General features: G+C 34.5%; 2 protein-coding genes across 2 annotated transcripts; one reads left to right on the forward strand and one right to left on the reverse strand.

Moving 5' to 3' along the window:
• Positions 1-1,110: 1,110 nt before the first annotated feature.
• Positions 1,111-5,256, forward strand: LOC107414490 (uncharacterized). Its single transcript, XM_025071709.3, has 6 exons — positions 1,111-1,701; positions 1,950-2,150; positions 2,245-2,367; positions 2,538-2,575; positions 2,705-2,807; positions 2,928-5,256. Exons 1-6 carry the CDS (start codon positions 1,633-1,635, stop codon positions 4,932-4,934), a joined length of 2,541 nt encoding a protein of 846 aa, XP_024927477.3. The 5' UTR covers positions 1,111-1,632; the 3' UTR covers positions 4,935-5,256.
• Positions 5,257-5,396: 140 nt separating this feature from the next.
• On the reverse strand, positions 5,397-11,548 carry LOC107414476 (protein SHORTAGE IN CHIASMATA 1). The gene is made up of 7 exons (XM_025071708.3): positions 11,118-11,548; positions 10,454-10,540; positions 10,288-10,374; positions 10,120-10,191; positions 8,195-9,985; positions 5,883-7,523; positions 5,397-5,745 (listed from the first exon to the last, which is right to left on the reverse strand). The coding sequence occupies exons 1-7, from the start codon at positions 11,448-11,450 to the stop codon at positions 5,647-5,649; spliced, it is 4,110 nt and encodes a 1,369-aa protein (XP_024927476.3). The 5' UTR covers positions 11,451-11,548; the 3' UTR covers positions 5,397-5,646.
• Between the last annotated feature and the right edge of the window lie 2,252 nt (positions 11,549-13,800).

Below are 13,800 nucleotides of genomic sequence, written 5' to 3' on the forward strand. Positions count from 1 at the left end.
ACTTTAAAAGCAAAAAAAGTACTATTTTACGAATTTAGCTATAATTTGTTTTCGCACGATGCGTTAAAACACGTGAAGTGTCCAACGTACCACTGACCACGGCAAGACTTGAATATTGCCGCTCTCCTTCTTCCAAGAAAATGACATAATAACCACCAAAGTCTAAGGCAAAATTATAATTTATTATATCAAACCCAAAAGTTTCCCTTGAGTTTGACAAGACATCTAGCACTGCTTATAGAAAATTAATGTATAATTTTTTTTTCCAAAGGAAAAAAGTAATAGTTTATTTACGTAATTTGTATAGACAATATTATATTATTTTTTTATCTGTCAATTAATGGGATCATAACGATAGGTTTGTTTAAAAAATTCGATCCCTATTAATTAATTTACAAATACATCCTAAACTTTTTTTTATGTTCACGAAGTCTCTCACCAAAAAAAAAAAAAAAAAAAAAAGGTCATGAAATTATGTTTCATGATAAGAACGACTGAGCGAGAAAACAAAGAACATGCCTCCATGTGTTTTGATGATTATTTTAATAGGCAAATTGCGTGGTGTTTGACAGCCAGAAAGGTTTCCAGACATTACAATTTCATAGCATCTTTTTGCATTTTCAGCACTGCTGGAAGGAAACATGATAAGGCTGTATTTAACAGATGGGGCAATATAAGGACGCTAAAGGAAGTTTCGGTCCACCATTATTTGAAAGCGATTATTGAAATGCAACTAATTAACCATTAATCAGCCCAAAGCATTTTCCAACTTCCATGATGACAATTTTGGTCAAATTGCGCTTTTATTAATTTATTGTCGCTGCTACAGATTAAGAAGTTGATCTGTTATCATGTCCTATACTCTTGATCACAGTTTGGATTTCAATTAATAGTCGAGGCTAGAATAATTATGGGCAGTAAAATGACAAAAATCATCATATTGATGAACGATCATTTTCTTATATAATCTTTTACCCTCTATATAATATATAATTGGATGAAAATGAAAGTCAATCTCACAAGTCGTGGACGGGGCCATCTCTATTGGAATTCTAACCTAAAAGATGAAAGCTGTCTTTTGAGAAATATAGCGAAAGTTGTACCACTGAAGTCAGGGTTGTTTATGTCATTTAAAAAATAAATCTATGGGTCTGGCTCCTTATGAAAGCAAAAAGTAAGCAGTAATGACCATTCACTGTTGCTCATTTCATCCATGTACAAGTCGACTGAAGTATTAAACAAAAGATTTTTTTTATTTAGCAAAAAAAAACAATTTTTTTTTCCTGTATTTTTCCGTTCTGTGGGGAAAAAAGGCTAATTTTTTAAGTTCATTACTATAATCGTCTTCGTTTCTATAATCGTCTTCCTTTCTAAATTCTCCTCTCGCTCCTCGTAGTCGTATGTATTATCTTCAGTCAAGAAGAAAACGAAATTCAACTGGCCCATTACTTTTTTGTTGCTTTCATAAGATTCTTTTCTTTCAAATACAGCTCGTTTTCTACCGAAATTACGCTAAAGCTAATACAGAAAAGAGTTCTAAAATGCTGCATTGTTTGACGAAATCCCAAAGAGGTTAGAGAGAACTGGAACAAAGGTTTTTTCTGGGATCCAAACAACTACTAGACAGACAACATGTTCAAGTCATGGAGCAAGAAGAACAAGATCAAAGCAGTATTCCAATTGCAGTTTTATGCTACTGAGGTATTATACTGAAAAAACTGAAACCTTCTTTTTTTGTTTTTTTTGGTTTTTTGTCTCCCTGTTATATCGCTTCGGCTTCAAATGGGGTTTCTAACTGATTTGAGTTGTACCCAGTTTTTTCAATTTTTTGATTAATGAAAAATGAGCTAAACTGAGACTAAAGTGTGTCAAATTTCTAATGTGATCTGGTAATATAAAGATTTTCTTAAGAGACAAGTTCATACCTTGTTCTGTATCTCCATTTTCAGGTACCAAAATTGAAAAAACCTGCGGTGATGATATCTTTGGTGCCAGAGGACGTTGGGAAACCGACGGTAAAATTACAGAAAGTTCCGGTTCAGGATGGAACATGTACATGGGAAAATCCTGTATATGAATCAATGAAACTTACAAGGGAGCCAAAAACTGGAAAAATCAACGAGAAACTTTACCACTTTATTGTCTCAACTGTATGGAATAATTTTCCAAAGCGTTTCAGTTTTTCTCTTTTCCTGTGGTGTGGTTTCTTCTTGTTGCCTTATAATTTTAACTGGATTCTTGCAGGGTTCTTCAAAATCTGGATATCTTGGTGAAGCTGCCATTGACTTCTCAGATTTTGCAGCGGTGACCGAACCATTAACTGTCTCTCTGCCTCTTAAATTTGCAAATTCTGGGGCAATTTTACATGTCAGTACTCTTTATCACACATTCCATGCACACACTAGCACAAGTAATTTTCTCATATTTCATCACATTGCAATCCAAATTTTATTAATTTAAACATCCAATACAGCTTCAGTTTCAGTTTATTTAAAAATTTGTCATCATTTCCTCATACAATGCAATTATTGAGACAGGTAACAATTCAGAGAGTGCAGGGAGCTGATGATCAAAGGTGATAAATGAACATTACCAGTCAGTTCTATTTACTTTTAGTCTGCATTACTTTCCTTTTTTTGGCTTGTTTTTCTCCATTTCCATTTTTGCTTTGTCAGTTACGAATAAATTTAGTGTCGAATTCCAGAGATCTTGAAGAAAATGGAGCACCAGGGCTTCTGAGTGATAGAAGCTCAGAGAATCAAGAGAGCATTTGGAACATAGATGAGGAAAACCTCAACCGTACAGAAGTAATAATTATTCTAGTATATTCTTTTGAAACAGTTTTCTTATAACTGAAACATGATATTGTAAGAAAGAAAGGCCTCTTCTATAAAGCTATAGTTGAACATTATCTTACTTTCTCTCAGGATGGGAACCTAGCCGGTTACACATTTAAGAATGATGAGTATGGAGCCTATGACAAAACAACTACTGCCCGTCAGGATGCTTCTAGCTTTCTCTCGCACTTCAGACCAAGTACCACGTCTCATAAAGGAACAGTAGATGCCCCTGTGACAAACAATTATATGCTTCACAGGTCAAACACAGATTTGTCTGCAGATTCAGTTTCAGATGGAAGCTTAGTTGACTCACCAAGCAGCATTGAAAATAGCCGTCCAAGACAAAGATTGCAAGATGCTTCAGATGATTCCACTGATAAAAATGAAATTACTATGTTAAGGAGGCAGGTGGAACTTTCGGAACTTGAGCTACAGTCTCTTCGGAAACAGATTGCAAAGGAGACCAAACAAGGGCAGAGTCTAACAAGACAAATAATTAGTCTTGAAGACGAGAGAGATGCATTTAAATCACAATGTGAACAACTAAAGTCATTGCAGACAAGAATTGATGAGGCTGAGGCTCCTAAAAGATTGCAGCCTGAGATTGAGGATAAAAGGTCTCAGTTAGAATCAATGAGACAAGAGATTAACCATGAAAAAAAATTAAATGGCAATCTTCAGTTGCAACTACAGAAGACACAGGACTCAAACTCTGAGTTAATCCTTGTAGTGAAAGATCTGGAAGATATGTTGGAGAAAAGAAATAAAGAAATATCTGATCTTTCCAGCAAGTTAAAATCCGCAAAGTTAGAGGTTGAAAACAAACAATCATTTGAAAATCTTGCTAAGAAGCGCAATGATGCCAAGGAAATAAATTTGTTGGAACTTAAGATTAGAGATCTCTATGGTGAAATAGATATCTACGAGAAGGAGAAGGAAGAGCAAAATATGCATATAGAACAGCTCACCTTAAACAATGATCTTTTAAAGCAGGACAACTATGACATGTCTATGAAGTTAAAGCAAAACCAGGAAGAATGGAAGAAAATGGAAAATGAATGCTCAGGTTATAAAGCAGCTATAAAAGAGCTTGAAACCCAAATAAAGAGATTAGAAGGAACCATTGAGAAGCAAGCACTACAATTTTCAGAATCTTTGAGAGACATTGATGAACTTGAAAGTCAAGTTAAGGATTTGGAGAAGAGATTGTCGAAGCAGGCGAAGGCATTTCAGGATGATCTTGATGCCATGGCACGTGCAAAAGCTGAACAAGAAAAGAAGGCCATCCAAGCAGAGGAAGCCTTACAGAATACAAAGTTAAATAATGCCATTAGAGCTGAACACCTTCAAGACGACTTCAGAAGGCTTTCCTTGGAAATGGCAACAAAAGTTGATGTGAATGAGAAGCAGGCCGCTGAAGCACTGAGAGAAGCTAATGATCTACGTCTGCGGAATAAAATTCTGGAAGACAAGCTCCAGAAAGCCACCAGAGAGATTGAACTAATCAAGGACCAGGAAAAAGTGAAGTTGCAAGAGCTTGTGAACAAAATGGATTTGAAAGCAAAACAAATAGAGCAGACGTCAATGGAACTAAATGAAAAATCCCAGCAGGGTGAACAAGCTCAGAAACAAGAGGAAGAGAAGCATGAAGCTTTCTTAACAGAAATCCAAATGCTCAGAGCAGAGATAGAAAGGCTCAACAAAAAGAAGTCTAGCTCCCTTGAACAGGAAGATGAGAAAGAAAAATTGAGAAATGAAATGAAAAAATTAAAGACATTAATTCGTGAAAAAGAGATGATGGTACAAAAATTGAGCAAACAAAAGGTTGACTTGGAGAAAAAAGTTTCTTTAGCAAAGAAGGAAGCAGAAAAAGAGTTGAAAATTAGTTCTCTCCGTGCCAAGGATCAGCATAACCATTCTGACTTGCTGACTGAAGTGGCATCACTAAAGGATAAGAACAAATCTATGGAGAAAGAACTAAAAGAAATGGAAGAAAGATATTCAGAAATAAGCCTACGATTTGCAGAGGTAGAAGGTGAAAGGCAACAACTTGTAATGACAGTGCGTAACCTCAAGAATGGCAAGAAGAACTAGCATTTGTCTGTGGTGTTGGATTTCAGAAGATGGAAGTGATGCTTAATGAAGCAGCAGGTATGGCAAGCACTCAGGCAGGTATCATGGTGCACTATAACATGGATGCTTGGACTTGCGGTCAAGAAAATTATCATGTGTATGAATAATGATTTAGTTTCTTATATCTTTGTTGTTACACAATTTAGCATCATAATAGTTTAGCCATTTATCTGAAAATGCTCGAGCTCCATGTCCAGGGCTTACAACTCAGTTGTAAAATCTCGTATTATATTCGTCAGACATTTTTGGCATCATGCAGTCTAGACTAACTCTTTTCATTGAATCCACAGTTAAAAATGCATTTTATGCAGTTCACTTCCTCAAAGTCAAAGTATCTCGTTCAATCTTAAAAAATCCCCACAAAGTTGATGAATACTTTTGGCCATATTATACACTTGTGGCATGGTCACAGTGGTAGCATGGAAACGTATGTTTGAACTTACCAATGAGGGATCAGCTACATATATAGTCCACGCAAATGTTTTAATGACTGTGCTATGGCAATACCAATTACAGTATATTTTTGCTGGCAGAATAAAACACTTAATTCATTAACGAATTGTGGAAAATAGATATGATTGCTTTGCTATGTTCCAACCAAGCTTTATTTTATTTTTTTTCACGAGCATGTTACAGATTAGGAACTAACCTGCAGGATCAACAGCATGCTATTTCACATTTGACGCTGTAACTTTTTGCCTAGATGGTGAGTTTCATCACTCCATACCAGCTTTGTTTGGTTTCCACCATTATTTACTGCAAAGGATAGTGTCTGCAGTTGGTCCAGTTCAGAATTATATTAGTACACAAATTAAACAGTTAATAATACCACAATAGTGTTTAGATTGAGAATAAAGTTACAATTCAAACACAAAAAAATCCACCAATATGGCATGATGTCTAGACAACCTGTCTTGCTCTCTTATCAGCAGGTGTCCGTGTAGGAAGAATAGAGACCGAACTTATTTCATTCTTGGATGAGCTTGATGATTGTACAGATTGCTTCTGCCTCTTTTGTTCTGGTATCTTCCTTGGAGTGCTGCCGCCTTGGTACCTAAAAAAGTCGAGAATAGAGGGGCTTCTCTTTGTATCCTTTGATAAATTCCCTCGATACCCCAAACAAGGGGCAGAGTTGTCACCTGGAAGTGACTGCTGACGCAGCCTGCTCTTTTCCCTGATTCTGTTAAGAAACTCTATTGTCCAGGGAGTATTTTGTTCAGGACTAGCAAAACGGAGGGCATTGGATAGTGGTGTTCCTCCATAAGGTAAAGTCTCCTCTTGGAACTGTGACTGCTGAGATTTTTCTACAGACCTCTCTTTGTAACCCTCTAAGAGCTTTTTACGGTATTTCAGAGGTGATGGATCATTTTCAAGTTCTGTAAATGCAAAATTGCTGGCTTTAACTAGTGAAGTCTTTTTTTGAGCTTTTTTGGGATTCCAAATATCTGAATCTGAGTAAACTTCCGCTTGGAAAGCAGAGTGACTAATTTTGCCAAACGACAGTCGTCTTGCACTCTTAAACTTTCTTTTTGAGTCTTTTTCCATTTCAGACATCATAGAAAATTTCACAGAATTGTCAATAGAAATGTCCTCAGCAAATACAGGACTATCAGTTAGATCAATAACTTCACCTTTTTGATCCTCATGCAGAATCTCAGAATTACTGGCATTAAGCAAATCAAAGTTGTTTACTGTAGCCATAACTGATTCCTCTTTTTTACCTAACAAATTATGATTCAAGGATGTGCTGGGATTTCTGATCTCATTTAACATCCGGTGCCCTTTAGACATCCTTGTATCATAAGGCTCTTCAATGATGGAAGGGTTCATCATCATTGCCGTTTCAAAGTCCTGTTCTTCGCCAAAAACAAAATTCTGAGAGGGTAATCTAGTCTTTCTCAACTCATCAAATATCTCAGGGTCTTTTGACATCCATGAATCATGTGGCTTCTGTGAAGAAGGATTCAGGTTGTCTTTAGTGAACTGGTCTGATGGATCAATGCATAATAAATCCTCGATGCTTATATCACATTTGTCAGGACTATAGTTGTACTTCCGTCTTTTTCTTTCAGAAGCAACATTCAAATTGAACCTTCCAGAGTCAGTACCGGAAGAAACCGAGGAGCAGTCTGTCATTATTGATCTAGAATCCTCTCGCTCGCCGTACTTGCATAGAGCAGTAAATAGAGTGATACTTTCATCAGGAACATGATATTTTCTGATTGCATGGATTCTGCACTCATGTGACCATTCAAGAAACTCAATGAGCATGCCTCCTGAAGACAGTATTGCATGAGCTGTCAAAGGATTAATTGAAGGGAACTTTGTAAGGAATGATTCTGCAAGAGTTTCTGACTCGGGCATTCTAGGATACACACCCTTAGTCAACTTAGTGGCATGTGCAATGCAGTTCAATATAATCTCATCAGTCGACTCAGATGAATAGGAAAAAAAAAGCTGCATATCAATTCCCAGGCTCCCTGCTGCAGCATAAAGTCCATCTGAGAATTCCATTACGGTAGATAGGAAGCTGTCATCTCCCTCAAAGATCTCCAAAAGAAAATACATAAGGAAAGAGTTAAATAGAAAACACTAATAAAGTACAAGAGATTCTGACAATAATGATAGTTCCATGTTGTCAATCCATCGTATTCATATCTATCTATAGCATTCCGTTCTTCTATTACAAATTATATAACTAAGAAAAAGTTACGTATCTGCAAATTTACGTTAAAAAATATAAAAAATATATATATTATGCAATTACAGGTATATACCTAACCAGCCAAACCAGGCTGTGCACCCTGAAGTTATGGTACAAATAGAAAACCAAATGAACATTGTTTGAGTGAACCTGTATTAAATGTTAAGTTGAGGAAGGAGGATTTAACACCTGTCTTTTTCCTTATGATTGAAGCTGTAGACAAGCTTACTTAACCTGAGTATTAGGCTGCTCAAGAATGGATAATTTGTCTTATACAGTGCTCGAGTCACTTTTTGCTTTTCAAGTAAATAACAGCCAGTTGCTATTTTCTACGGTTCAATTTTCTTATGAGCAGTAAGAGTTTGTTTGACTAGCTTCTTAGTCTTCCATGGCAATCGTGCTATGCTTGAATGCTTGCAAATATGCAATCGCTATATTCTTTTCACTGTCTCAGTTGATATGTAAAGTTTTTAAAATATGAACATATATAGTTTAGAGACATGTGTAAGGAAATTACCAGAATGCAACCACCAAAAGTAAAACTCAGCAACGTCAAAACATTTGTTGCAATGTTGTCAATGCACAAAGGTAAGCAAGACGAAGCTTCATCTGCAGCTGTTGCTTTCTTTCCAATATTTCTGCAATTATACCACACTAAACAAATTGCCGAACTAATTATGACATCCACAGGTAAATCTGAATCACGCTCCACAACTTGTGCCCCTTCCTTCTCCATTGCAAGAATTCTTTGATAGGTACTTCTTCTGGAAACTATCATTTCCTTATCAAAATTTTGAGTGTTAACAATAATTAATCTTTCAGGGAATGACATCATGCTCCGCTGAATATGCTCAGATTCCTTCGCAAACAGCTTAGGAGGAAATGGTGGCATATTGTTAGCTTCAGCTTCATTTGCAGTTTTCATAGATCTCATATTGGACTTGTCCTGCATGGGCAAAAGGTCAAAGAGTTTCTCCTGCTTGTTAGTATTCTCATTCATAGCTAAACCAGACTGAGGCTTTCCTCCCTGGGAAACAGAAGGAAATGAGTTACTAGGTGGAATCTTTGTAGAAATACCATCATTACTAAGTGCATCAACAACAGAGTCACTATTTTTTCTATCGGTGGCTTTCTGAGGGTTCAAGAAAAAGTCAAGGTCATTGAACTGTGACATAGATTTGCGTAACAATGAAGCCCTGTCAGCATCATGTTTAGCTAATTGTTCTCCATCTTCTGCTTGTGGAAAACTACCCCTAAGTTTGCTTGAATCAGCTACCATAATAGTATCAGTAAACATAGCCACATCAGAGAACAACTTGTCTGATTCCCTTTTTTCATCCACGTTAAGCTCATGTATGTCATCATCAGAAAAAACCAAGTCATATACCAACTTTCCATCATCAGAAGAATCCCAGTCAAAATCAGCACTTGGTGAATCCATATACTCTAAAAAATTCTCATAGTCAAAATAAGTTTTACAGCTATATTTATCTTCCTCAAGAAGGTGCCAATCCAAGTAAATTTCGTCCAGTGAAGAAAGGGGCTGAGGTTTTAGATCAGCCAGTTTTTCTTCAATAATGGCATTCAATGACCTTAGCTTCTCCTGATCCAGAAAAGGTACGGGCAATGATTTGAATATATCATCTACGAGCGCTAGCTCATGGCTAACTATCAATTTATTGAAATTCTTGAAGTCCATGTCTTCATTGAACATCCAGCCACATGTTTCTGGTTCATTGGTTTTCAGCGTGTCAAAGAGGACTTCAAAAACTTGTGATGAATCCAAATCTAGAATCTGATATTCCTGAAAAACTGAACCATCTAATAGAAATGAATCGCAATCCAATATCCCTGCAAATGCAGAGTTCAAGTGAACCTGTGAAATTTCCAACATGCTTATCAAGTCCATTTCTGGGAAATTTTCCAGGGATCCAAACTCAGATTCATGAAACTCTCCTGATGCACAATAATCTGAAAGAAGATTTGATACGTCATACTTCTTTAAGTCTAAAAGATCCTTCCAGTTGATATCCAGATCAGTCCAATGTTGCAGTTTAGCTTTTTCAAGGAATGAAAGAAGTTCAACCTCTAAAGAAAACTCGGCCGTAGTTCCCAGAACTATCTCATCCACTTCCACCAAGGGGAAGGTTGGTTGATTGAAGAGAATTTTGTCCTCAAAAGAACCATTTTCTACGGACAGATTAGCATTCTGCTCCATGGGATACTCTAGTGCAATGTCTTCAACTGATAAAATTGATTCTTGAAGTCTAGATGAATACTGCACTTCAAGCCCTGGCTTGAGCAGTTCCTGAAAGAAATATCCAAGTTCATTATGAAGCTAATAAGCAGCATATTGATGGATCAAAAGTATGGTATCCTCACATTTAAGAGGGAAATCAATTCACTACTATAACTGAGTAGTAAGATGGTTCAGAAAATTACAAAATTGTTGTCAATATCTGGAACTTCTGAAAGAATATGAATCTCGCGTTTTTCAAAAAGGGACTCATTTTCCTGTAAAAGAAAAACAAAGCATATTATGTGTGATAGATATCTCCATATACCAGATTGTATCCACATTGACACGATTAGCAGACATAAAAAATTTACCAAGAACGCGTCCAGCTCTGGTGTTTCAAATTGGATTACTTCGTAAGGATGTCTATTTTTATAATCAGCTGTACTTCCACCGTTCTTCTGCAGTAAGATGAGTTTAGTTTCAATTAAACCAAAAATAAATAAAAATTATATAATTTGATATTGCCCACTTCAGTACTTTTGGAACTTCAATCTCCACAGTTTCGGATTCTGGAGGTCTGTGATGATCCACTTCCTTCTCTTCATTAAGAATCTCAGCTTCATCCTGCAAATCAACACAAATCCGGAAGCAAATGAATTCTTAATTGGAAAAACTCACAACCATCTCAAGAAGATTACCAATTAGAGACCCACAACTTCTTAACAAATATCAGTTTAGATATTAAAAAAAAAAAAAAAAAAAACGTTGTATTCTTCCAGCCGCTTTAACTACAAAGCAAGAAGTATGAAACGTAATTTTCTAACGAGAAAGAGATATATGAAACCCTTGATAGAATCCCTCAAGAACCAAACGGACAAAAAATCCTCATTTTTTATTTCAAGAAAATTGACTGATACAAACTTAAAGCAAATTCTATATGACCTTTCGATTGTCCGTGTCTTAATCTACCGCAATAAATTTCTCTATCTCTGAATCAACGTTTACTGCAGCTTGAAAATTAAAAACTAAACATGAATTTTCTTTTATTATTTGTTCCGTTTATCTCCTAAATTTTCTCTGTACAATGATACCATATTCTCTGCAAAATTCACCAGATTCTTTTCATCCAAACTCAGATAAAAACAATCTCAAGATTTACGTCCGGAATAGTAAAATTTTCGATCACATTTTAGTGCATTACCTCCGGAAGTTGATCATCGTTGCTTGCCGAAGCGAAAGAAGTTTTCCAACTGGAATACGGAACATCGGCCTCGAAATCTGCGAAATCGGCGTCGATGTTCTGAGGAAGAACATCGGAGAAGAACTTGGAGAGAGCGGCGTCAATTGGCAATTTGTCGATTCGGAGCGAGACTTGGAAATGGGAATCTAAGCAGAGCCGAAGGAGGTCCAAGAACGTGGAGTTGTGGGAGGAGGGAGGGGTGGGAGGGACTGGGAGTTGAAGGAAGGTTAGGTTTTCTGGAGCTTCGTTGGGACTGGTGGTGAAGCAATCGACATTGAGAATTCCAGTTTCCATTTCTGCTTAAACTTTCTCGACAAATAGAGAGAAAATTTTCGCAACGGACTATTTTGGTTTGATATCGAATTTGGCGGTTCTTTAGGACTTTACATATGGCGGGGAGGCTGCTAAGGTGCGCACCACGCACCCATATTTATTTTCCTTTTTTTTTTATTAAATTTTTTTTCCCTTTACTACAAAAAGAAAAATAAAATAGAAAATTTCATTTGATCCAATTTATCCAACCACATGCTTGTAAATTAGGTGATTTATTTAAAAAAAAAAACCATATCCAACCACATCTATGCAATTGACTTTCATTTTAATTGCTCCGATTATAAAATAAATTTTATTAGTATATTTCATAAATTACAATAATTCCATCAGATTTTCAAATATATGATATTTGATAAAGCAGATAATTTCAGTAGTAAAGTATTTTTATTTATGTCTATAAAAATATGAATTCAAATTATAAAAATAAAAAATTCTAAATAGTTTGTAAATTTAGTAAATTATTCAAAATATATATATATATATATTACATTTAACAGTGGTTTGAAATTGAACTAATTTTATATGCATTTTTCTCTTAAAAAAAATTATATGCATTTTTTAAACAATAGAATAATTTATATCACTTAAAATAATTCCTTTCGAAAATAAAATAATTATTCCTTTAATTACGAAAACTGTAACACATGGATGGTGTATGGAAATTTTATTTGGGACCATATTAGAATTTTTAGTATAATAATAATGTCCCTTTGAAACAGCGCTGGTACTAATGTCACAAAAGCTCGGGTTAAAATCTTTATTTTCCAATGTTTCTAATAATAATAGTTGTCCAATATGTTTACATATATTTTCTTTTGCTAAATTAATAAGCAGTGTACATTTGATCCGATCGAACCTATTAAATGCATTAGTTTGCGTTTGAAACTACCAATACAAAAACTTGGCAGAAGTGCAAAAATAAGGTAATGACACATACATATAAAATCAAAAACCAGGCCACGAGTACTTTCATTAACATTACCCACCAACATATATATATACATATATGTAACCATGAATTTCGTTTGCGGGTACAGGAGCACCGTGTATATATTGCCAAGTGCCCGAAGACTACAATTGGAGAAGACAAGAGAATGTGTAAATACACCTGCAGATCTCCATCATCTGGCAATTTCCTCTTCCTAATGGTTATCTTAGCCAATCTGCAAGATTATTTATTACAAATACGGTTCTGTTCAAAAGTTTATTCAGAAAAAAAATATTTTAAATTTATAAGCTATTTATTTTTATTTTTTTTCTATTCAAGTGCTCTCTATATATACAATTTTAAGATTTTTTTATAAGTATTTACGCTTAATATATATATATATACACATATGTTGGAATCAATCAATGATTACAAAAATTAAAAAGAAAACGAAAAAAAAAAAGGATCTAATGTTAAAAAAAGATAGAACTTAACGGTTTTTTTTAGCATTTTTTTATTATAAAATAATAATAATAATAAATCACGCTACAACTGTAATGTTATTCTGTGTTATTCAGCTACATGTGCAATGCTGTTAAAAAAAAAATAAATTATTACAACTGCAATGAAAAAAATAGATTTAGAGTATGTTTGGCTGGAAGAATGATTATTTATAAGAAATAAGAATTAATAATTCTTAGAAATAAAAAAGGATGAAATAAGATAGTTACTCTTATTTTTTAGTTTGTAGCAAAATTAAAAAAGAAAAATTGTGGTGGAAGAAAAAATAGCAATGGCAAATATTAAACAATAGCATTTTTAAATTCTAAAATTTATTTTAACCAAATAAATTATCAGTCTTCTATTAATTTGATAGTGACATTCTTTCATTATTATCAGTCTTTTTTTCTTTTTCTTTTTTTTTTTTGGTGGAAGCAACTTGCAAAAGACAAACATGTATTATGAACTTATTACTCTACACATTATTATTTATTTATTTTTTTCGGTGGAGGCAAAGGAAATGGAGATTAGGTCGAAACAGAGAAATCTTAATTTATGGTTCTGACTTTTATTATTTATTTATTTTTGTTTTCTGAAGAAACTAAATATGATAGAAGTTCGTTCGAAATTATTTTTGATTTTAAAATATATGTCTCTCTTTCTTTAATTGAGTTAAACTAAAAAAATATTTTTTACCCAATAATATAACTCATAATTCTTTTTAAATAGCTCGAGCTTTATGTTGATTTTTTTTTTTTTTTTCCTTTCTGCAAATTGAATATCTAGGAAGGATCAATTCGACTTACCTTCTCTACTGCAACATAATAGATCTAATCTCAATCTTTTTTTTTTCTTTGTTTTTTTTTTTATTTTTTTTTTATT

Source organism: Ziziphus jujuba, chromosome 8 (genome assembly GCF_031755915.1).
Source record: "Ziziphus jujuba cultivar Dongzao chromosome 8, ASM3175591v1".
Taxonomy (NCBI): domain Eukaryota; kingdom Viridiplantae; phylum Streptophyta; class Magnoliopsida; order Rosales; family Rhamnaceae; genus Ziziphus; species Ziziphus jujuba.

Coding starts and splice junctions, on each gene's coding strand:
- LOC107414476 (XM_025071708.3), bottom strand. CDS start 11,450: ATGGAAACTGGAATTCTCAATGTCGATTGCTTCACCACCAGTCCCAAC. Junction 10,375..10,453: donor TGGAGATTGAAGTTCCAAAA/GTACTGAAGTGG, acceptor ATCTTACTGCAG/AAGAACGGTGGAAGTACAGC. Junction 5,746..5,882: donor CTGATAAGAGAGCAAGACAG/GTTGTCTAGACA, acceptor GACCAACTGCAG/ACACTATCCTTTGCAGTAAA.
- LOC107414490 (XM_025071709.3), top strand. CDS start 1,633: ATGTTCAAGTCATGGAGCAAGAAGAACAAGATCAAAGCAGTATTCCAA. Junction 2,368..2,537: donor ATTCTGGGGCAATTTTACAT/GTCAGTACTCTT, acceptor TTATTGAGACAG/GTAACAATTCAGAGAGTGCA. Junction 2,808..2,927: donor AAAACCTCAACCGTACAGAA/GTAATAATTATT, acceptor ACTTTCTCTCAG/GATGGGAACCTAGCCGGTTA.